Source organism: Carcharhinus amblyrhynchos, chromosome 23, assembly GCF_965287045.1.
Source record: "Carcharhinus amblyrhynchos chromosome 23, sCarAmb.v2.hapA, whole genome shotgun sequence".
Taxonomy (NCBI): Eukaryota; Metazoa; Chordata; class Chondrichthyes; order Carcharhiniformes; family Carcharhinidae; genus Carcharhinus; species Carcharhinus amblyrhynchos.
In genome coordinates, this window is record NC_137346.1 from 18,025,022 (window position 1) to 18,048,029 (window position 23,008).

Consider the following 23,008-nt stretch of genomic DNA (forward strand, 5'->3'; position numbering starts at 1 on the left):
TCCTTAAAATGATAACTTTTCAAATGAGTACATATCAAGGTTTTAATAGATTTTCAAAGCCTTGACGTTGAAATGTATTATGGCCTTTTGTGTTAGCCTAATGAATAATTTTAGACTTGCCTCAAATAGTCTTTATCTGTCGTGGTTAAGTTGTGCCCCATTCTGCTTCCGAATGCCACTTAAAGTACTGGTCTGTTAAATGGATATTAAATTTTAAGTTTATTTATTAGCGTCACAAGTAGGCTTACATTAACACTGCTGTGAAGTTACTGTGAAGATCCCCTAGTCACCACACTCTGGAGCCTGTCAAGGTAAACTGAGGGAGAATTTAGCATGGCCAATGCACCTAACCAGTACACCTTTCAGACTGTGGGAGTAAATCAGAGCACCCAGAGGAAACCCACGATGGAGCGAGTGTATGGATTCCACATGGACAGTGAGCCAAGCTGGGAATCAAGCCCAAATCCCTGACGCCGTGAGGCAGCAGTGTTAACCACTGTGCCACCAATTAGTGCACTAATCCATAATTTGTTTATTTTAAATGGATTAACTCATTGAAAAAGAGAGGTGTCCAAGTGGCCCCTCTCACTCCTTCCACCCCCAATCTTTCCCAAACTCGGTACATCTAATTTCCTTTTGAAAATTGGCATTGGATCTGCTTCCACTATCCTTTCAGGCAGTGGATTCCAGATGATAACAATTGGCTGCACAAGTGTATTCTCCCCATATCCCCTTGGCTTTCTTTTGCAAACTAGCTTCAACCTGCGTCCCGCGGTTACCAGTCCTCCTGCCATCACTGACAGATTCTCCTTATTTATTCTAATATAAGAGACTGGAGCCTCATATCCCTCAAGCTTACTGTGCCACCCAATTAGATTAAAGAACAAAGAAAATTACAGCACAGGAACAGGCCCTTCAGCCCTCCAAGCCTGCACCAACCATGCTGCCTGAATGAACTAAAACCCCTACTCTTCCATGGACTATATCCTTCTATTCCCATCCTAGTCATGTATTTGTCCAGATGCCTCTTGAAACTCACTGTCGTATCTGCTTCCACTGCCTCCCCCAGCAATGAGTTCCAGACACCCACCATCCTCTGTGTAAAAAACTTGCCTCGTACATCTCCTTTAAACATTGCTCCTCGCACCTTAAACCTAGGCCCCCTAGTAATTGACTCTTCCACCCAGGGAAAATGCTTCTGACTATCTACTCTGTCCATGCTACTCATAATCTTGTAGACTTCTATCAAACCCTCAACCTCCGTCGTTCCAATGAGAACAAACTAAGTTTCTCCAACCTCTCCACATAACTAATGCCCTCTATACCGGGCAACATCCTGGTAAATCTTTTCCGTACCCTCTCCAAAGCCTTCACATTCCTTCTGGGAGTGTGGGGACCAGAACTGAACACTATTTTCCAAGTGCAGCCAAACTAAGGTTTTATAAAGCTGCAGCATGTCTTGCCAATTTTTAACCTCAATGCCCTGGCCCCAGTGAAGGCAAGTATGCTACATGCCTTTTTGACTACCTTCACCACCTGCATTGTCACTTTCAGCGACCTGTATGCTTGTACACCCCGATCCCTTTGCCTATCAATACTCCTAAGGGTTCTGCCATTTACTGTATTTTTCCTATCTGTATTAGACCTTCCAAAATGCATTACCTCACATTTGTCCGGATTAAACTCCATCTGCCATTTCTCCGTCCAACTCTCCAACTGATCTATATCCTGCTGTATCCTCTGACAGTCCTCATTGCTATCCGCAATTCTGCAAACTTACTAATCAAACCAGTTACATTTTACTCCAAATCATTAATACATTATTATGAACAACGAACGTCCCAGCACTGATCACTGAGGAACGCCACTTGTCACAGCCCTCCATTCAGAAACGCACCCTTGTATTGCTACCCTCTGTTTTCTATGACCGAGCCAGTTGTGTATCCACCTTGCCAGCTCACCTCTGATCCCATGCGACTTCACCTTCTGCACCAGTCTGCCATGAGGGACCTTGTCAAAGGCCTTTCTGAAGTCCATAGATACAACGTCCACTGCCCTACCCTCAATCATCATGATCAAGATCATGGTTAATCTTAATTGCACGTTCCTGCCAATCCCTAGATGTCCCAATTCCCTTTGTATTCAAAAACGTTTTGACGTACGTCCTGAATATATTTAATGACTGAATTTCCAGTGAGTAGAGGATTCCAAAGATTCACAGTCTGCTGAGCGAAGATATTTCTCTAGTTCCCCTAGTTTTAGACTCTCTAGCCAGGGGAAACAGCCTTGCAGTATCTACCCTGTCCATAAGACCATAAGATCATAGGAAATAGGCCGTTCAGCCCTTCAAGCCTACTCCACTTGCAGAATCAGTTGAATCTTGGCTGATTCAACATTCCTCATGTGCACTTTCCTGCCCTTTCCCTGTAACCCTTGATCCCCTTGCTGATCAAAAATCTATCTATTTCAGCCTTAAATATGCACAGTGACTCTTCCCCTACAGCTCTCTGTGGCAAGGAGTTCCAAAGACAGTCATACAATCAGAGGCCAGAATTTTACTGGCATACCCACCCCAATTCTGGGAGCGGACGAGGCTCGGAGAACGGCATTCTCCATTGCCTCGGGCAGGATTGTATGAACCTCGGGCGGACGTGCCAGTAAAATTCCACCCACAGAATCTTATAGTGCAGAGAGAGGCCATTCAGCCCATCGAGTCTGCACCAAACACAATCCCACCCAGGCCCTATCCCCATAACCCAATGCATTTACCTTAGCTAGTCCCCTTGACATTAATTTAGCATGGTCAATCCACCTAACCCACATAGTGGGGGAGGAAACCGGAGCACCAGGAGGAAACCCATGCAGGCTTAGGGAGACTGTGCGGATTCTGCACAGACAGTGATCCAAGCTGGGAATTGAACCCAGGTCTCTGGCACTGTGAGGCAGCGGTGCTAACTACTGTGCCACCATGCCACCCACAGTCAACCCTCTGAGAAAAGAAATTCTCCTCATCTCAGCCTTAAATTGGCACCCCTTTATTCTGAGACTATACTGTCAGGTTCTAGACTTTTCCATGAGGGGAAACAACCTCCCAATAAGTTCTATAAAAATTCTATATATTTAATGAGATCACCTCTTATTCTTCTAAATTCCAATGAATAGAGTCCCAGCCTGTTTAACCTTTCCTCATAAGACAATTCTGCTTCACACTGGGGATCATCCTAGTGAACCTTCTCTGAACTGCCTCCAATGAAATAATATCTTTCCTTAAATAAGGGAACCAAAGCGACTCACAGTACTCCAGATGGAGTCTCACCAGTACCTTGTACAGTTGCAGCGAGACTTCCCAACTCTTCTACTCCAATCTCATTGAAATAAGGGACCACATTCCAATATCCTTCCTGATTACCTGCTGCACATGTGTGCTACCTTGCTCTGTTTCATGTACAAGTTCCCCCAAGTCCCTGCTTTCTGCAGTTTCTCTCCATTTAGATAAAACTCTGTTCTTTTGTTCCCCTGTCCAAAATGTGAAGGTTCAGAGAAGGTTCAGTAGGATGATCCCCAGTGTGAGGCAGAATTGTCTTATGAGGAAAGGTTATTTTCCCTCGTTATACTCCCATTTGCCAATTCTGTTGCCCACTTAATTCACCGATCAATATCTCTTTGTAAACCATTTGTATTTCTCTTGCAACTTGCCTTTCCAACTGTTTTTGTGTTGTCCGCAGATTTGTTCACAGTACCTTTGCTTCCTTCCTCCAAGTTATTAATATATATTGTAAACAGTTGTGGTCCCAGCATTGATCCCTGTGAAACCTCACTGGTTACAGATTGTCAACCTGAAAAAGAACCCCCTATCCCTACTTGCTGTTTCCTGTCCATTAGCCAATTTTCTATTCATGGGCTGTTATCTTATGATTTAACATCCTGTGAGGTACCTTGTCAAATGTCTTCTGGAAGTCCAAATACAACACATCTACTAGTTCCCCTCTATCCACTCTGGTTGAGACTTCCTTGAAAACTCTAATAAATTAGTTAGACACAATTTCCCTTTCATGAAGCCATGCTGACTTTGCCTGATTAGATTATTATTTACCAAATATGCTGCTCTTACTCCCTTATTAATCGACTCAATCATTTTTTTCAACAATAGATGTTAGGCTAATCGGCCTATAGCTAACTGTTTTTTTCCTCCTTCCCTTTTTGAATAGGGGTGTCATGTTGGCAGTTTTCCAATCCTCCAGAATCCAAAGATTTTTGGAAAGTTACAATCAATGCATCCACTTTCTCTGTAGCTACTTCTTTTAGGAAACTCTTCCAAATGCACTCTGTGGATTTGTTGTCATAGCTACCCTTTCCAACTTGATGAACCCCAATCAAAATGAAAATTGAAGTAACCTATAACTGTTGCTCTATTATTTTTAGATGCTGATAGTTTGCTGATTTATACCCTCTCCTACATTGTGGCTGCTGTTTGGGAATCTATATACTACTCCTACCAACGTCTTCTTTGTCTTGCTGTTTTTTTACTTCCACACAAACGGACTCTACATCATCCAAGCCTAGATCATTTCCCACAACTGACCTCATTTCATCTGTTATTAAGAGTGCTACCACACCAACTTTACCTTCCTTCCTGTCCTTCTGAAGGGTCCAATATCCCTGGATATTAAGCTCCCAGTTACGATCTCATTTTAACCATATCTCCGTAATGAGATCATTTCCATTTACCTCGCTTTGCATTGTCAATTTGTCTACCTTATTCCAAATGCTCATCCCCCTGACATTCTGGTTTAAACCCCTCCCCAGTCACACTAGCAAATACTTGCCCTAATCCTGTTCCTGACCAAATATAACCGTCCCGTTGGTACTGGTCCCACCTCCTCCAGGACAGGCCCCAATGTCCTAAGAGTCTGAAACCGCACACACACCCCTCTTTACATCATCTTTCCAGCCACATATTGATCCAATATATCCTGGAATCTCTACTCTGACCAGCACATGGCACTGGTACTAATCCAGTGAGATCACTATCTTTGAGGTCCTGCTTTTCAACTTATTTCCTAACCCCTGACTTTTAGGATCTCATCACTTTTTATTACCTATGTCATTTGTACCAGTGTGTACCATGGCTGTTCACCCTCCCCCTCCAGAATGTCCTGTAGCCGCTCTGAGACAGCCTTGACCCTCGCACCGGGGAGATAACAAACCATTCTGGAGTCTCATTTGCAGCAACAGAAATGCCTATTCCCCTTACAGTTGAATCCCCTACAACTATCACATTTCCACACTTTCTCCTCCACTCCTGTGCAGCTTTGAATTGGCTGTTACTGTTTTTCCCTAAGAGATCATTCCCCAAGCCCCCACCAGTATCGAAAGATATCTGTTTTGCAGGGGAGAGGCCCCAGGAACTTTACACATTTCAATGGTATTACCTCACATTCTTCAAAACACCAGAGAATATAGGTCTTTTCTGTTTAATCTCCCCTTATTCCTGTTCCTATTACACCTCTCTGCCCTGAGGTGAACAATCCCAGTTATTGTTAGCTACATCCCTCTTCCCTCACATCATTTTAATAAATTTCCTTTGCAATCAGTTGTGTTCAATCATTTCTATTTGCTCCTGCCTGCTGTAGTTACATAAAGAAGCCTGCAATGATCTGAAAACGCTAGCCAAGGAGAGCGCTGTCGGGTAAATGCGGCTAAGATACACAGCCATGTGACCAACTGTGACATTCTGTCACACACATGGCGTAACGCTGCCACCTCTGGAGAGGCAGAGAATTATCAAAATAAAGTGAGCACAAAAACCATAGTTGCTTAATTGTTTCCAGCAATGAGAAGATTAACAATGCAAATTGGCACTTCCTACACCACCAGGAGTCAAAACAAAAAATTGCCCACTTCAAGTGAGAGGAGTAAAAAAATTGCAGTTATATAGCATATTCCAAGGCCTCCAGCTATCCTAGGCCATGAGACCAGAAGATACAGGAGCAGAAGTAGGCCATTCAGCCCATCGAGTTTGCTCCACCATGGCTGATCTGATATAATCCTTAACTCCACTTTCTCACCTCATCCCCATCACCCTTGATTCCCTTACTGATAACAAATCTGCCTATCTGAGTTCCGAACGTACTTAATGACCCAGCCTCCACAGCTCTGTGTGATAAAGAATACTATAGATTCACGACCCTCTGAGAGGAGAAGTTCCTCCTCTCCTCTCTCTCAAATGGGCAACTCCTTACTCTGAGATTATGCCCTCTGATCTTGAAATAAGTCAGCAGGTGACAGTGTCCCTTCACCAGGTTTCCCTTTTATTTACAAATTCTATTTCAGTTTATAGAGTGTTACAAACTCTGAGCCAGCATTCGGAGTACCAGGAGAACTTACACACCCAGTTATATTTACAACAAAGGCTCCCCTGATTGGACAAGTAATAAAGAGTTCAATCAAGGACATCGTTTGTTGTCCAACTAAATAAATGAAATTACACTAACTTAGGGACAATTCAAAAGGGGTAGCTCCTTAAAAGGAGGAGAACCACCTGAAACAAAAGACAAAGCAGAAAGGAAACTTAAAACACCAAATTAAAATGTGATTAAAGGGGTCAGTAATACACCCCTGATCCTGCAGTGCCCAGCGGGCACGGAAGGCATCAGTGGTGCCCTCGGACACCACATGTTCCCTTTCCAGGGTCACTCAGCCGTGAATATAGCTGTGGCAGAGAGGCAGACAATCAGGTTGGACGACTCCCTTGGCCACTGGCTGCCTGGACCTGTGGATGGCAATCAGGAAGTTCATATTCTAAGAGGGAACCTCAATGACCTCATTGAAGTCATTACACACCTTAGACGTTTCCAGAAGGGAAACAACCTCTCCAGCATCTAACGGTCTAACTGGTGTCTCGTACAGTTTTAGCAGACTTTCCTATATTTGTACACTATTCCCTTTGAAACATACACCAACATTGCATTTACCTTCCCAATTACCCTGCTGAACTTGCATGCTACCTTTTTGCGTGAGGGCCCCCAAATCCCTCTGTGCTATGGCTTTCTGCAGTCTTTCTCTGTGAAAAAATAATATTCAGCTCCTTTATTCTTCCTTCCAAAGTGCACCACATTTTCCCACATTATATTCCATCTGCCAAGTTTTTGCCCACTCACTCAACCTGTCTATACCCCCCTGTAGAGTCTGTTTCATCCTCACTACTATCCTCCTCATTTATTCTTGTGTCAAACTTGGCCAAAGCACATTCACTTTCACCGTCCAAATCACGTTCATTTGAAGTGTAGTCTCTGTCTGACAGATGCAGCAAGCTCCCAACAAGGAACAATGTTTTAGTGACCAGCTAATTTTTTTTGGTGTGACGTTAGTTGAGGCATTTTGCCCAGGGCACCAGGAATAAATCCCCTGCTGTTCTTCCAAATAGTGGCATGGGATTTTTTACATTCACCTGAACTGAAAAAGATCATAAGAAAGAGGAGCAGAGCTAGGCCATTCAGCCCATCGAGTCTGCTCTGCCATTCAATCATTGCTGATACGTTTCTCAAAATGTAGAGATGGTTGTTTCTCAAACCCATTCTCTTGCCTTTTCCCCATAATCTTTGATCACCTTACCAATCAAGAATCTATCTATCTCTCTGTCTTAAATGTATTCAATGACCTGGCCTCTGCAGCCTTCTGTGGCAATGAATTCCACAGATTCACCAAGCTCTGGCTGAAAAAATTCCTCCTCATCTTGGTTCTAAAGGGTCATCCCTTCACTCTGAGGCTGTGCCCACGGATTGTAAACTCTCCTACTGATGGAAATATCCTCCCCACATCCACTCTATCCAGACCTTTCATTTTTCTCGAAGTTTCAGTGAGATTCCCCCCTCATCCTTCTAAACTCCATCGAGTACAGACCCAGAGCCCTCAAACGCTCCTCATATGTCAAGCTTTTCATTCCCGGGATCATTCTTGTGAACCTCCTCTGGCATAGCACATGCTTCCTTAGATACAGGGCCCAAAATTGCTTACAATATTATTGGGGTGTAGCACAATGACCTCTCACCCCTGGAATCCAAATTTAGAATCTTGCCCGGCCTGAATGAGTGGGAATCTTCTTGCAATGAGAGGAGACACAAACTGAGGGAATTGTTTTAATCCTTCTTCTCTCACCAGCAGACAAAAGGCCGAAAGCCTTGCCAGGAATTTTGATTAAAAGTGAGAGATTGATAGCAATGTCGGAATTTTACTGGAACGTCTGCTCCGGAACTGGGGCAGGCGGGTCTTGCAGAGCAGCATTCTCCGTTGGCCTCGGGCGGGATCTCACGAGTCTTGGGAGTAAAATTCCGGCGCACAGGTCTACTAGGGAACTACATTATTCAACATTATAGCATCTCAGCACCCACCAGCTTCTCGAAAAGATATTTTTGTTACAATAGAATTTAGTTAGACTTAAAGGATTGATTGTGCTTGGAAAAGGGAATCAAACATGGATAAAATGTACAGCAGATACGAACAACAGTTTTCCATTAGCCCCCGCTAGCTTGTAATAATGTACCTTGAAACATTACGACTGTCCAAGAGACCCCTGGAGATGAACAATCTGTTACTTCCACTTCAGCCAGAATTGAGATGAAGGAGAAGGGAATGAAAATATCCTGAGGGTGCGGGCAGGTGTATGGAGATCTCATTTTGTACTCTGATTATATAGGACTGCCAACCCTGTATCTTTGATGAGAAAGCTCTGTCATTCTGCCAAGGCCACATGTCATTGGTGACACATTCCAAAGCACCCGGCTACAGGACACACCTGTGACAGTTTCCCCTTGGTGCTTTTGAGACTTCAAAGCGGCTGGAACTCTGCTGACAGCTCGCTTTGGAATAATTGTTTACATGCTGACCTTGAAAGCCGAAAACCCATTAGAGTAGTGGCAGAAATCAATCCAATTAACTAACTGTACCAAACAAATTATCCTTCGGTTAAAAAAAAGTCTTATTGATGTGTTTACAGACTCTTGACATCAACGTAGCCAAGAGATTAGCACCTCTGCCTGGGTCACACACACTGTACAACTTTGATATTGATTTACAGAGCAATCCTTACTGACTAAGTAAATCATCTTCAGCCACTTCCACCCTGGTTTTAATACCCAAATCTTCCCACCTCCTTCCAATCTCATTTCCTTCTGCGTTTAACCCCAGGAAGGCTCTTCCATGAGTCACCTAGCACTGCATTTTCAAACTCCTAACTGTACAAATTTTGACCATTTGTCCTTTAATCATCGATTTGCTCAACCAATTGCTCCACCTTTGATGCCCTTAAAATGAGCCAATCTCTGTCCCAATCCTGGTTACCACATGGCATTGGACTAATCTTTGCTCTCACCAGAGGTGCAAATTTGAGACTGTATCTGACAGACAACTGGTTGAACCATACACCACAAGTGACTTGATTGCCCCTCATGCTATTGGTCTCACTCCCTTTGCCAAAAAAACCCGCTACTCCCAGATCTTCTTACAACTCAAATGTTGTCAGTGGGAGTTTGCTGTGTGCAAACTGGCTGCTGTGTTTCCCACCTTACAGACACATGGTCCTCCCAGTCCATTGCAGTGTACAATTGTAGCAAGGCTTCCAACCTTACAGTACTGACTACTCTAAAAAAGTACATCATGGGCTTTAAAACACTTAGAGATGTCTGGTGGTCATGAAAAGTGCACATTTTAATTGTCTTTCTATTATAAAAACCTTGTGTAAATTTGCACTTGCTACCATCTCTCTCGATTATCAATTCCTATATCCATATTCATAATGACCACTGTCCATGTAGGCTTATCATAATATAATTACCAGCTCCCGACCTTGAACTCATTTATTTGGGAAATCTAATGCAGTTGCACACTTCTACCATTACTTGGCGCTTTGGATGTTACAGATCCCCCACTACATAGCATCAGATGCTGTCTTTTGGAACACTGTCCTGTGTATGTGGGACGGCACAGTGGCACAGTGGTTAGCACTGCTGCCTCACAGTGCCAGGGATCTAGTTTCGATTTCGGCCTCGGGTCGCTGCCTGTGTGGAGTTTGCACGTTGCCCCCACGCCTGTGTGGCTTTCCTCCGGGTGCTCTGGTTTTCTCCCACCGTCCAAAGATGAGCGGGTTAGGTGGATTGACCATGCTAAATTTCCTCTTAGTGTCAGGGTGATAAGCAGGTTAAACAGAGGGATTGGGGAATAGGGATTGGGTGGGATTGTTGTCAGTGCAGGCTTGATGGGTCAAATGGCCTCCTTCTTCTGCACTTTCTGGATTCTCTGATTCTATTATAGTCGCCACATTATTTGTTCAATAGTGGCAAAAAAAACCACTGCACATGTTTGACTCTTGGTTAACACTGAATACCCACTTATGACTATAGGGTAGCGAATGTGATCTTCAATTGTTTGACTAAATCCAATGCACAGTTAGATTGCCCCCCAGCTAAACTGTGGTGCTCACACTTGTGACATTGAACTACACACATCCATACAAAGGCTGCAGTATGACTGAGCTCTGAAAGCTGATCATTTGCACTTGCAGTAGAGCTTGAAGCAGTGTACTGACAATGGGATAATTGTCCTGACAGCCTCACTTCCTCGATCTGACCTTCAATTAAATCCTATCTTTCGGTTTGTTAAATGTGTGATTTTGTGTAGAAAATTTGAGAGGACAATCCTGGGAGGAAGGTGAAGGGTGAAATTGCATTTTTAGATCAGGACTGGTAAGGTTTTATATTGAGCACAACCTTACAAAAGCCATAATCACGGAACAGGATTTTATGACCTTGCTTGCCCTGAAACCGTAAAATCCTGCCCAAAGTCAGAGCACCCGTCCATGGTCCACCCCTCGCCTGCTTTGATTCCCATGGCAAGCGGTGCGGTAAAACTTTGGCTAGACTCAAGCAGCACTGAAAAGGCCCTTCTGCCCATCGAGTCTACACCAACAATAACTATCCACACTATTCAGACCACCTAAGGCGTTCTATAGGTATGTTAAGAACAGAAGGTTGGTTAGGGCAAGATTGGGGCCAGTTAGAGACAGCAGTGGGAATTTGTGTGTGGAGCCGGAAGAGATTGGAGAGGCATTGAACCAATATTTCTCTTCGGTGTTCACACAGGGGGACATAAATGTAGCTGTGGAGAACACTGGGTTACAGGGTTGTAAACTGGACAGTATTGCAGTTGATAAGGAGGATGTGCTAGATATTCTTGAGGGTTTGAAAATAGATAAGTCCCCTGGGCCGGATGGGATTTACCCTAGGATTCTCTGGGAGGCAAGAGAGGCGATTGCAGAGCCTCTGGCTCTGATCTTCAGGTCGTCGTTGGTCACAGGTATAGTGCCAGAGGATTGGAGGATGGCGAATGTTGTCCCATTGTTTAAGAAGGGGAACAGAGACTTCCCTGGGAATTATAGACCGGTGAGTCTTACTTCTGTTGTGGGTAAGGTTTTAGAAAAAATTATTAGGGAGAGGATTTATAGTTATTTGGAGAATAATGAATTGATTGGAGATAGTCAGCATGGTTTTGTGGAGGGTAGGTCGTGCCTTACTAACCTTATTGAGTTTTTTGAGAAAGTGACCAAAGAGGTGGATGGGGGTAAGGCAGTTGACGTAGTATATATGGACTTTAGTAAGGCGTTTGATAAGGTTCACCATGGAAGGCTTCTGCAGAAAATGCAGATGTATGGGATTGAGGGTGATTTAGGTAATTGGATCAGGAATTGGCTGGCGGATAGGAGACAGAGGGTGGTGGTTGATGGTAAATATTCGTCATGAAGTTCAGTTACGAGTGATGTGCCTCAGGGATCTGTTTTGGGGCCACTGCTGTTTGTAATTTTTATAAATGATCTGGATGAGGGTATAGTTGGGTGGATTAGTAAATTTGCTGATGACACCAAAGTCAGAGGTATGGTAGATAGTGAGGAAGGGTGTCATAGTTTACAGGGGGACTTGGACAAGTTGCAGAGCTGGGCCGAGGGGTGGCGGATGGAGTTTAATGTGGAAAAGTGTGAGGTAATTCACTTTGGCAGGAATAACAATGTGTAGAGTATAGGGTTAACGGTAGGACTGTGAATAGTGTGGATGAACAGAGGGATCTAGGTGTATGTGTACATAGATCCCTGAAAGTTGGGAATCAAGTAGATAGGGTTGTTAGGAAGGCATATGGTGTCTTGGTGTTTATTGGTAGGGGGATTGAATTTAGGAGCCGCAGCGTCATGTTGCAACTGTACAAGACTCTGGTGCGGCCGCACTTGGAGTATTGTGTGCAGTTCTGGTCCCCACATTATAGGAAGGATGTGGAGGCTTTGGAGAGGGTGCAGAGGAGGTTTACCAGGATGTTGCCTGGTATGGAGGGGAGGTCCTATGAGGAGAGACTGAGGGATTTGAGGTTGTTTTCGTTAGAAAGAAGGCGGCTAAGAGGGGACCTTATTGAAACATATAAGATGATCAGAGGTTTGGATAGGGTGGACAGTGATAGCCTTTTTCCTCGGATGGAGAAAGCTAGCACGAGGGGGCATAGCTTTAAATTAAGGGGTGGTAGTTATAGGACAGATGTCAGGGGTAGGTTCTTTACCCAGAGGGTGGTGAGGGATTGGAATGCCCTGCCTGCTGCAGTTGTAAATGCGCCTAGTTTGGGGGCGTTTAAGAGATCTGTGGATAGGTTTATGGATGGAAAGGGTTTTGTTTAGGTTAGAGGGTCATTGCTTTTTAACTGGTCGGCGCAACATCGTGGGCCGAAGGGCCTGTTCTGCGCTGTAATGTTCTATGTTCTATGTTCTATCACTAAATAATCCCATTTTCTAGCACGTGGAATTATAGAATCCCTACGGTATAGACAAAGGCCATTCGACCCATCAAGCCTGCACTAACAGCAATCCCACCCAGGTCCTATCCCCGAAACCCCACTTCATTTACCCTGCTAATTCCCTGACATTAAGGGTCAATTTAGCATGGCCAATCCACCTAACCCACACATCTCTGAACTATGGGGGGAAACCGGGGAACCCAAAGGAAACCCACGCGGACATGGGGAGAACGCGCCAACTCCACACTGACAGTCACCCGGTGGCCAGAGTCGAACCCGGATCTCTGGCGCTGTGAGGAAGCAATGATAACCACTGTGCCACCCGTGCCACCCCATACCCTCGACTGTTATGATGTTTCGAGTGTCCATCCAAATACCCATCCAAATGTTGTAATTTTTGGTCTCTTCAACCTCCCCAGATGGTGCATTCCAGACTCCCACCACTCTCTGAGTGAAAAAAATGTTTTCTCAAATCCCCTCTGAATCTCCTGCCCCTCAACTTTGCCCCCTTGTGATTGACAATTTACACTGGTTATCAGCAAGTTTCACATATGTGGGGTTAGACAGCCGGATTTTTTGTGGGAAGAAATGGGAACAGATTTCCAAAACACAAACACAATTCACGACTGATTTTGCCGAGCATTTTTGTTTTCTGATGCAGGATTTTAGGTTTGCAGTGTAATTTGCAAGCTGAGATGGAATGCAGGAGCAGTGTGGATTCAGCAGCTCAATTCCCAATATTAATTACACGCCCCTTAAATCTCATTCATCCAACCCCATTGCCCCTCTATGCCCCCTCCATGGCCCTTATATTCCCAAGCCTCCCCCCTCAACCCCCCAATTCTGCCATGGCCTCTCATACCCCCATGCCTCCTTCATATCTCTCAGGTTCCCATAGCTCCTCCATAGCACTGTCAATAGAATACCTGCTGAGCTCAAGATACTGCTAGCTTTTGGAGCTCAGTCAAGCATTTGGTGGGGAGACAGTGACACAATGGTAAGGTCATTGGATTTGTAATCCAGAGACCCAAGTTAACCCTCTGGGGACAAGGGTTCAAATCCCATCAAGGCAGCTTGGTGGAATATGCATAGAGTTAATAAATCTGGGATAGAAAGGTAAAGTTTATTTATTAGTCAGATGTAAGGCTTACATTAACACTGCAAAGAAGTTACTGTGAAATTCCCCTAGTTGCCACAGTCCACCACCTGTTCAGTCCAATGCACCTAACCAGCATGTCTTTCAGAATGTGGGAGGGAACTGGATCACCCGGGGGAAACCCACGCAGACACGGGGAGAACATGCAAACTCTACACACACACACACACACACACACACACACACACACACGCACGCGCACGCACGCACGCACAGTGACCCAATCGAACCTGGGTCCCAAGGCGCTGTGAGACAGCAGTGCTAACACTGTACTACCGTGTCACCCGGTAGTCTTAGTAATGGTGACTGTGAAATCATTGATTGTTGTAGTTAAACACTTTCAGGAGAGGAAAATCAGGGAAAGATAGTGAATTTTGATGGCCGTGCATTTATTCAGTGATGAGTCACCATGTATCATATCAGATATCAAGCGTAAACTATCTCTTTCTCTCCATTTGCAAGTTAAACACTGCACTGTAACAGCACAATAAATGAAGTATTGTTGGATAAGGAGCATATTATGTGCTTTGTATCAGAGATCTGGGATATTAATACTTGTACGCCATAGTTATATAAACTGCTGCCAACATTTTGCTGCACACCACTACTCCCCACCATGCAGCTTGGAATTTAAACTGACAGATCAGAGTGCCAAACGCTCTGGAGATAAAATCAGTGTGAAGTGAGCATCTTACTAGTTACGCTTCCCTGCTCAAAAGTTTAATAAGTGAATGCTAATAACGTCTTAAGTAACAGGAGGCCCTGCATGCCATGGAGCCAGACTCAGCACACCGGGAAGTGTGACTTTGAGGTGGTATTCGAAACCGCTTCCGTGCTGACACTGTGAAGAGGAATCAATTTTCGGCATTGGCACGGGTTACAGCAATGGGTCGGGGTTGAGTGATGGGCTGCCGCTGCTCCAGTAACTTCAGGCTGCAAAGTGGGAGCGTGTCAGAGCTGGATTGTTCATCCGAGCTGTGCGAAATGTGATAAGAGCCTGGAGCAACTTTATTCATTCCTACCAATTCCATTAAGGAAAAGCCTATGGACTGAACTGAAATAGTGCCTACATTTCTGGGATGTAAAAATGGATCTACTGTGGCTAACAGCCCTGAATAATATATGGAACAGTGTTAAATGTCTCACTTATGATTAATTTTTTATATATAACTGAACACAATTTTTAAAGAGATTTGTCAGGCTATTTCAGCTTCTATTTTCACTTCATGTATCCGTCCCAATCTGTAAGATTTTTTTAAGTGATTTGATAATTAGTGCTCTCTATTTCCTGATGGGCTGTCTATGAGAATCCTTTCATGTGATTGGCTAATTAAACCATTGTATCACTGTGGCTCAACATTGGGAATGCCCTGGGAATTAAACAATGTTACAATCAATTACTTACATGGTGGGAGAGATAAAGTTCTCACTATGGATTGGTCAATGTTTCAACAAGGTTTCCTTCAAGGCCAGCGAAAAGTGCCTCTGCGTTGCTGGTGATTGCAAAATATGAGTCATAGATGTGTGATCATAGATGTATTGGCCTACTGGCTTCCCAGTTCACAGAACTGAACTAGAATCTAAATTTGCCATGTGTAAATTGGCAACTTTCTGATGTGAGCACAAACTTCATTTACTTGTCCAGTACAAAGATGTTCCGGTTAAGTGGATTAGATGTGCTAAATTATCCCTTAGTGTCCAAAAATCTGTAGGTTAGATGGGATTAGTCATGGTAAGTATGTGGAATGTAGGTGGGGGAGGGGGAGGCCTGGGAAAGATACTCTGCCAGACTGTCGGTGCAGACTTGATGGGCCGAATGTCCTCCTCTGCAGTGTAGGGATTCTATGACTTCACAGAATCCTACAGTGCAGAAGAGGCCCTTCAGCCCATTGAGTCTGCACTAATGCATGAAAGGTCCTGACCTGCCCCCTAATTCCACTTGGCCCATAGCTTTGAATGTTATGACGTGCCAGGTACTCATCCAGATACTTTTTAAAGGATGTGAGGCATCCTGCCTCCACTACTCTCTCAGGTAGTTCATTCCAGACCGTCACCACCTGCTGGGTAGAAAAACTTTTCCTCAAATTTCCCCCCAAACCTCCCAGCCCTCACTTTTAACTTGGTGTCCCCTTGTAACTGACCCTTCTGCTAAGGGGAACAGCTGCTCCCTATCCGTCCTGTCCACACCCCTCATACTCTCGAACGCCTCAATTAGGTCGGCCTCTCAGTCATCTCTGCTCCAATAAAAACAACCCAAGCCTATCCAACCTCTTTTTATAACTTAAATGCTCCATCCAGGCAGCATCCTGGTAAATCTCCTCTGCACCCCTTTCAGTGCAATCTTATTCTTCCTATAACATGGTGACCAGAACTGCATTTCCAATGTCAGTATTTTGCAATCAAAACTAGTTTTTAAATAATTACAATTTTAATGTTAAAGATGTTGAAGAGATATTATTCAAGTAAACTATCAGGTTGTATCAGACCTGAGATTACTGATGTGATGGAGTGTGCTGGTGAATAATATTACTGGGTCCACTTCTCTCTTCATTGCAGTATGTAAGGTTGTCCTGTATTGGTGGCATCTTTACCGGATGTCAAAACACGAATTATTCTGCAGAAGAGCATTGTCCACACAAATCTGAATGCTAATGATTTTCTCGCATTGTTGACTGTTGCAGTGCCCCTGGTCTCCAAGATCTGCCCGAGTGACACTTACAGAGTTTGGAAAAGTGGACAGAATCTGCGGGTTGACACAACATTGCTGGGCTTTGATCACATGACCTGGCAGCGGGGGAATCGCAGCTTTGTCTTCAGAGGACAAGGTCAGTTTCAACAAAAGGGACCTTCACATTGGCTTGAAATCCATGAGGAAGCAAATGTGTGCAATTTCTTAAGTGCTACAAAATCCTTCATTCATAGGGAGCCCTTCATCATGCTGTGCTTCTGTAAGATATTACCACACAACATGTCACTACCCCTTTCTATGCGGAATCCTTTCATATTCTCCCTGTGCATAACAATTAGGCCTTTTTATGTGCTCTCAAGGAGAGGTCCGAATAGTAGAGTCCTGAGTCATCCATAGAATCAAAGAATGGTTGCAGAACACAAGGAGGCCACTGTGTCTTATGTTCCTGCCAGCAGAGGTGGCATGGTGACGCAGTGGTTAGCACTGCTGCCTCACAGCACTAGGAGCCCGGTTCAAATTTGACCTTCGCTTACTGTCTATGTGGACTTTGCACTTTCTCCCCATGTCTGCGTGGGTTTCCTTTGGGTGCTCCGGTTTTCTCTCTCAATCCAAAGATGTGCAGGTTTTGTGGATTGGCCATGTTAAATGTGGAGGCTGACTGGGATAGGAGAGGGGAAAGGGCCTGGTTATGATTCTCAGAGAGTCACTGCATACTCAATGGGCCGAACATCCTCTTCTGCCCTGTAGGGATTCCCTGATTCTCGGTAGGAGCTATTCAGCTAGTCCCACATCCTAGTATTTTCCTTCCAGCACTGTAATGCCTCTCTCTTCTAACAATTTTCCAGTTCCCTTCAGAAAGCCAAGATGAAATCTGCCATCAGCACATTCTCAGGTAGTGCATTCCAGACCCTAACCACTTACTGCACAGAAAGATTTTTCCTCCTTTTGCCATTCCCTCTTTCGTCAGTCGCCTCAAATCAGTGTCTCTCGTTCTCGATCCATCTGCTAATGGGGACAGTTTCCCCCCATCTGAAGTGTCCAGGCCACTCATCATGATGAATACCTCTATCAATTCCCTCTCAACCTTCCATATTTCCATAAATGTCTTCGCCCAGAGTCCTGAATGTGTGAAATTCGCTACCACCAAATGTAATTAAGCCCAAAATGTTGCCTGATTTCAAGAAGAAATTAGATATAGCTCTTGGGGCTAAGGGAATCAATGGATATGGGAGGAAGGGAGGGATAAGGATATTGAATTCGATGATCAGCCATGATCAAAATGAATGATGGAGCAAGCTCAAAGGGCCAAATGGCCTCTTGCTGCTTCTGGTTTCTATGTTTCTGTCCAAAAGAGGACAGCCTTGAATTCTCCGAGCTATCCTTGTAACTGAAGTCCCTCATCTCTGGAACAATACTCACAAACGGTGTAAGTGTACCTGTCTCTACCACCTCCTCTGACAACACCGCGCCCCCCCCCCCCCCACACAACCCCCAGCCAATATAATTCCCGGGGCAGACGGGATGGGAAAATTTCCCCTATGACTCTATGACTCTCCCTTTATCTTGACCAATTATTTTCTTCAATGCCCCAAGCAAAACTTCAAAAGACCTTAATTGTCTGTGAAGAGTTTTGGTGATCTGATTTGAGGTTGTGAAAGGTGCTATATAAAGGCAAGTCTTTCATTTCTTTACAATAGAAAATAAATATCACTCAGCAGACTGAAATGATTCCATTTCTTTTTTGCCTTGGAAAGACTGCTCTTTGAAGACTCACTTTGAACCATTGGCCACCTTCATTGCTAATCAAAACCAATGCTTTTTTTATTCATTTGTGGGACATGGGCATCGTTGGCTGGGCCAGCATTTATTGCCCATCCCTAGTTGCCCTTGAGAAGGTGATGGTGAGCTGCCTTCTTGAATCGCTGCAGTCCATGTGCTATGGGTTGACCCACAGTGCCGTTAGAGAGGGAATTCCAAGATTTTGATCCAGCGACTGTGAAGGAACGGCGATACATTTCCAAGTCAGGAAATACTTGGAAATTATTCCAAATATAAGTGGCTTGGAGGGGAACTTGGAGATGGTGTTCCCATGTCTCTGCTACCCTTGTCCGTCTAGATGGAAGTGGCCAAGGGTTTGGAAGGAGCTGTCTAAGGATCTTTGGTGAATTGCTGCAGTGCATCTTGTAGATAGTACACACTGCTGTTACTGAGCGTCGGTGGTGGAAGGAGTGGATGTTTGTAGATGTGGTGCCAATCAAGTGGGCTGCTTTGTCCTGGATGGTGGCAAGCTTTTTGAGTGTTATTGGAGCTGCACCCAACCAGGCAAGCGGCAGAGGGTATTCCATTGTACTCCTGATTTGTGTTTTGTAGATGGTGGATTGACTTTGGGGGATCATGAGGTGAGTTATCTGCTGCTGGATTCCTAGCCTCTAAGCTGCTCTCGTAGCCTCTGTGAGGCGAGTCTAGTTGAGTTTCTAGTCAATGGTAATCCCAAGGATGTTGCTATGACCACTTGTAACCATTGGCCACATTTCTTTCTGATCAAAGTGGTTTTTTTGTTCCTTTGAAAATAGTTATCGCCAAACTTGAAGACCACTCTTCACTCTTTTCATTAGTAACGCTCAGTGAGTTGCTGTTTCATTGCCATTCACACATTCTGAAGCTCCATAGGAGCGTGGAATCTGTAATTGCAAGCCAGTCAGTCAATATAAATAAGAACAAAAGCGAATGAGCCGGTGAGCTGGCTCCTCTATTGTCTAAAAGGGCAACTGTCAGCCCCATAATGTACTGCTGCTATTTGGTTCACAGTCAGCTCATAATATTATGTCAAAGAAAGTCATCAAGTTATCCCCAGAACTGACTGTGCATTAACTAAAAAAAGGAAATGGAGCAACATAATATGAGGCTGTCGTGATAATCAAGTGAGCTTGCTTGTTGGAACTCATTGAATTTACTCTGTAAAATTGAAGCTCTCCATTCGCTTGGTAATTTAGAAGATTTCAAGATCTATTTAAAATGCAAAGAAAAGCCACAAATTACCTGGTGCTAAAAATGCAGGGATGGATTGCACAGTCTGCCAGGGTAACCAGCTGTCACTGACATGTCTCACACGCTCTGTCACAAGTTGCTGAATTTGGCCAGACCACTTGGCAAAGATGGTCTGCAGTGAATTATTCACTTCCTGACTCACCTTCCACTAGATATTAGTCAGGGGTGTGATGGAACACCCTCCGCTTTCCATAAAGAGTGTAGCTCCAACCACACTCAAAAAGATCAAAACCACCCAGGACCAAGTAGCTTGTTTGATTGCACTCAAACCGTCACCTTAAACTCCCTCCAGCGTCCTTCACCTCCCTCCAACTACAAGAGGGACTGTAGTGCAAGGCTCCTTCAATATTACCTCCCAAACCCATGCCCTCTACCAGGATAAAGCCAGCAAGGGCATCGGAATGCCACTGCCTTCATGTAGGGGGTAGAGGTCACGGTTTTGGAGGTGTGGCTGTGTACCTTGTAGATGGTACACAGTACTGCCACTGTGCCTCAGTGGTGGAGGGAGTGCATGTTTAAGGTGGTGGGTGGAGTGCCAAATATATGGGCAGCTGTGTCCTGAATAGTATTGAGCTCCTTAGAATTATAGAATCAGTACATAAGAGGACCTTCGGCCCATCGAGTCCGTACTTACCTGATCAGAAAGACCTGAACTCCCACCAGTACCATCTACCAGCACTTGGCCCATAGCCCTGAATGTTATGATGTGCCAAGTGCTCACCCAGGTATCTTTTAAAGGATGTAAGGCACCCTTTACATTCCAGGCCGTCACCACTTTCTGGGTAAAAAGATTTTTCCTCACATTCCCTCTAAACTTCCTGTCCCTCACCTTGAACCTCTATCCCCTAGTGACTAACCCTTCCACTAAGGGGAACAGCTGCCCCTCATCCACTCTGTCCATGTCCCTCATAATCTTGTACACCTCGATCAGGTCGTCCCTCAGTCTTCTCTGCTCCAATGGAAACAACCCAAGCCTACCCAACCTCTCTTCATTACTTAAATGTTCCATCCCAGACAGCATCCTGGTGAATGTCCTCTGCACCCCTCCAGTTCAATCACATCCTTCCTATAATGTGGCGACCAGAACTGCATGCGATATTTTAGCTGTGGCCTCACCAAAGTTCTACAGAACTCCAACTTGAATGTGGTTGGAGCTGCACTCATCCAGACAAGTAGAGAATATTCCATCACAACCCAACTTGAGTTTTGTAGATAGTGGACAGGCTTTGGGAAGTCAGGAGGTGAATGACTTGCTGCCCTCTGTTTGACCTGCTCTTACATCCATCATATTTATATGATGAGTCCAGTTCAGTTTCAGGTCAATGGTAACATCTAAGATGTTGATATTGGGGTATCCATTGATGGTAATGGCATTGCATGTGAAGGGGTGATGCTTAGATTCTCTCCTGTTGGAGATGGTCATTGCTTGGCACTTGCATGGCAGGATGTTACTTTTTTAAAAAAAATCATTTTAAAAAGGTTACACGTTTGTTACAGTTCATTACTTTTCCCAACACTTCAACCTTGGTTTGTAGTAAGGATGCAACTTACACGGACAGACTGACTCTCTTGTCAACTGACCTTTACGCATTCTGTGAGTGAGATGAAATATGAAGGAATTAACAGTTACTCATAACCATGTTTTCAAGCTCTGTGGAATTCTCCCGTCTGAATTATGGAGTAGATAATGAGGAAAAGTTCAGCTTCTGAGCCCTTCTGTCACATCATTGTACCTGCTAGAATTTTGGCACAGCAAAACATGAGAGCTGAGAATGTCAATCTGGAGTCATTCTCCACTAATTGTGATGAGTAAAACTGAGGGGAGCGGGTAGGGTTAACAGCACAAATAAATAAATTGGGCAAAATAATTAATTGTTCATTTAACGTCAGATTTTTCCACGTGCTGCTGTCTTGGCATGATGACACAGTAGTTAGGCATGTTGGCTCACAGTGGCGGAGACCTGGGTTCGATTCCCGGCTTAGGGTCACTGTCTATACAGAGTGTGCATGTTCTTCCAGTGTCTGTATGGGTTTTCTCTGGGTGCTCTGGTTTCCTTCCACAGTCTGAAAGATATGCTGGTTAGGTGCTAAATTCTCCCTCAGTGTACCCGAACAGGCGTCAGAGTGCGGCGACTAGGGGATTTTAACAATAACTCCATTGCAATGTTAACGTAAGCCTACTTGTGACGCTAATGAATAAACTTTAATCTTGCTGATATGCAAAATCAATACAATCATACCATATATAAACTCATCAAAAGTTAGAGTGTTTTCTGGCAAGTAGATCATCTCCAAAGGGGCTATTTCTGCAAAAAGGTTACAACAATAGGAGCAGTATTCTGGAATGTGTGACCAGCAGTGTCTTCCTTCATCAATTTAAAAAACTAACTTGCAACCCTGAGTGACCGGATCCAACTTGCAACCAGTGGAAAAGTAAACACCTATTGCATGTTTCATAGAATAATTTATAGAACAAGCTATTAGGTGGCATTTTGGTATTATCACTGGACTAGCAATACAGAAACCCAGGGGCATGTCTGGGGAGCCGGGTTCAAATCCCATTAAAAGTGTAATGATGTCCATGAAACCATTGTCCAAAAAAACCCATCTGGTTCACTAATGTCCTTTAGGGAAGGAAATCTGTCATCCTTTTCTGGCCTGGCTTACATGTGACTCGAGACAACCAAGGCAATGTGGTTGACTCTTAAATGCCCTCTGGAATGGCCTAGTAAGCCACCCAATCAGTTCCAGGGCAATTAGAGAAGGGCAATAAATGGAGGTCCAGCTAGCGTTGCCCACATCCCATGAATGAATTTTTAAAAATGAATCAAATGTCCTGTGGAATGGAACCACTAATGGCTTCTTGTTAGCTCTTAAAAAGACTGTTTAGAAGGAAAGTCAACAAAATAATCTTATAGAGAGAGGAATTCAGGATTGCTGTCCATTTACCACTCCTGGAACAATCACGAACCTTCCACCCACCACTGAGTTAGAAACTGAAGAAGGAGGTCAGTCTGTCGTTGGAAATGTCAACTAGAATGAATCTACTCTTAGTTCCACTCTGCCAAAGTGGCCACCTCCTAATAGTTGATTGAACTGTAGCCCAGTTTGAGTTGGCACACTCAGGAGAGAAAGTTGGAAAACATTTTTTTAACTTAGTTTTAATAGTAGTACGATTACACGCTGTCAGTCTGTTTGGTTACCTGGTGAGTTGTTGTCATCTGATGTCAGGTACGGTAACAAGCGTGACACTGCGTGTAATCCACCTGTCATCGCCTGATGTGCTGTCAAGG

General features: G+C 44.3%; 1 protein-coding gene across 4 annotated transcripts in view; it reads left to right on the forward strand.

Moving 5' to 3' along the window:
• ankrd13b (ankyrin repeat domain 13B) overlaps positions 1-23,008 on the forward strand; it is a 353,491-nt gene that overhangs the window by 272,474 nt on the left and 58,009 nt on the right. For all 4 annotated transcript variants that reach the window (XM_080210421.1, XM_080210424.1, XM_080210423.1 and 1 more), the window contains exon 5: positions 16,660-16,803. In XM_080210421.1, the coding sequence (XP_080066547.1) occupies positions 16,660-16,803 (144 nt within the window). The remainder of the gene's footprint in view (positions 1-16,659; positions 16,804-23,008) is intronic.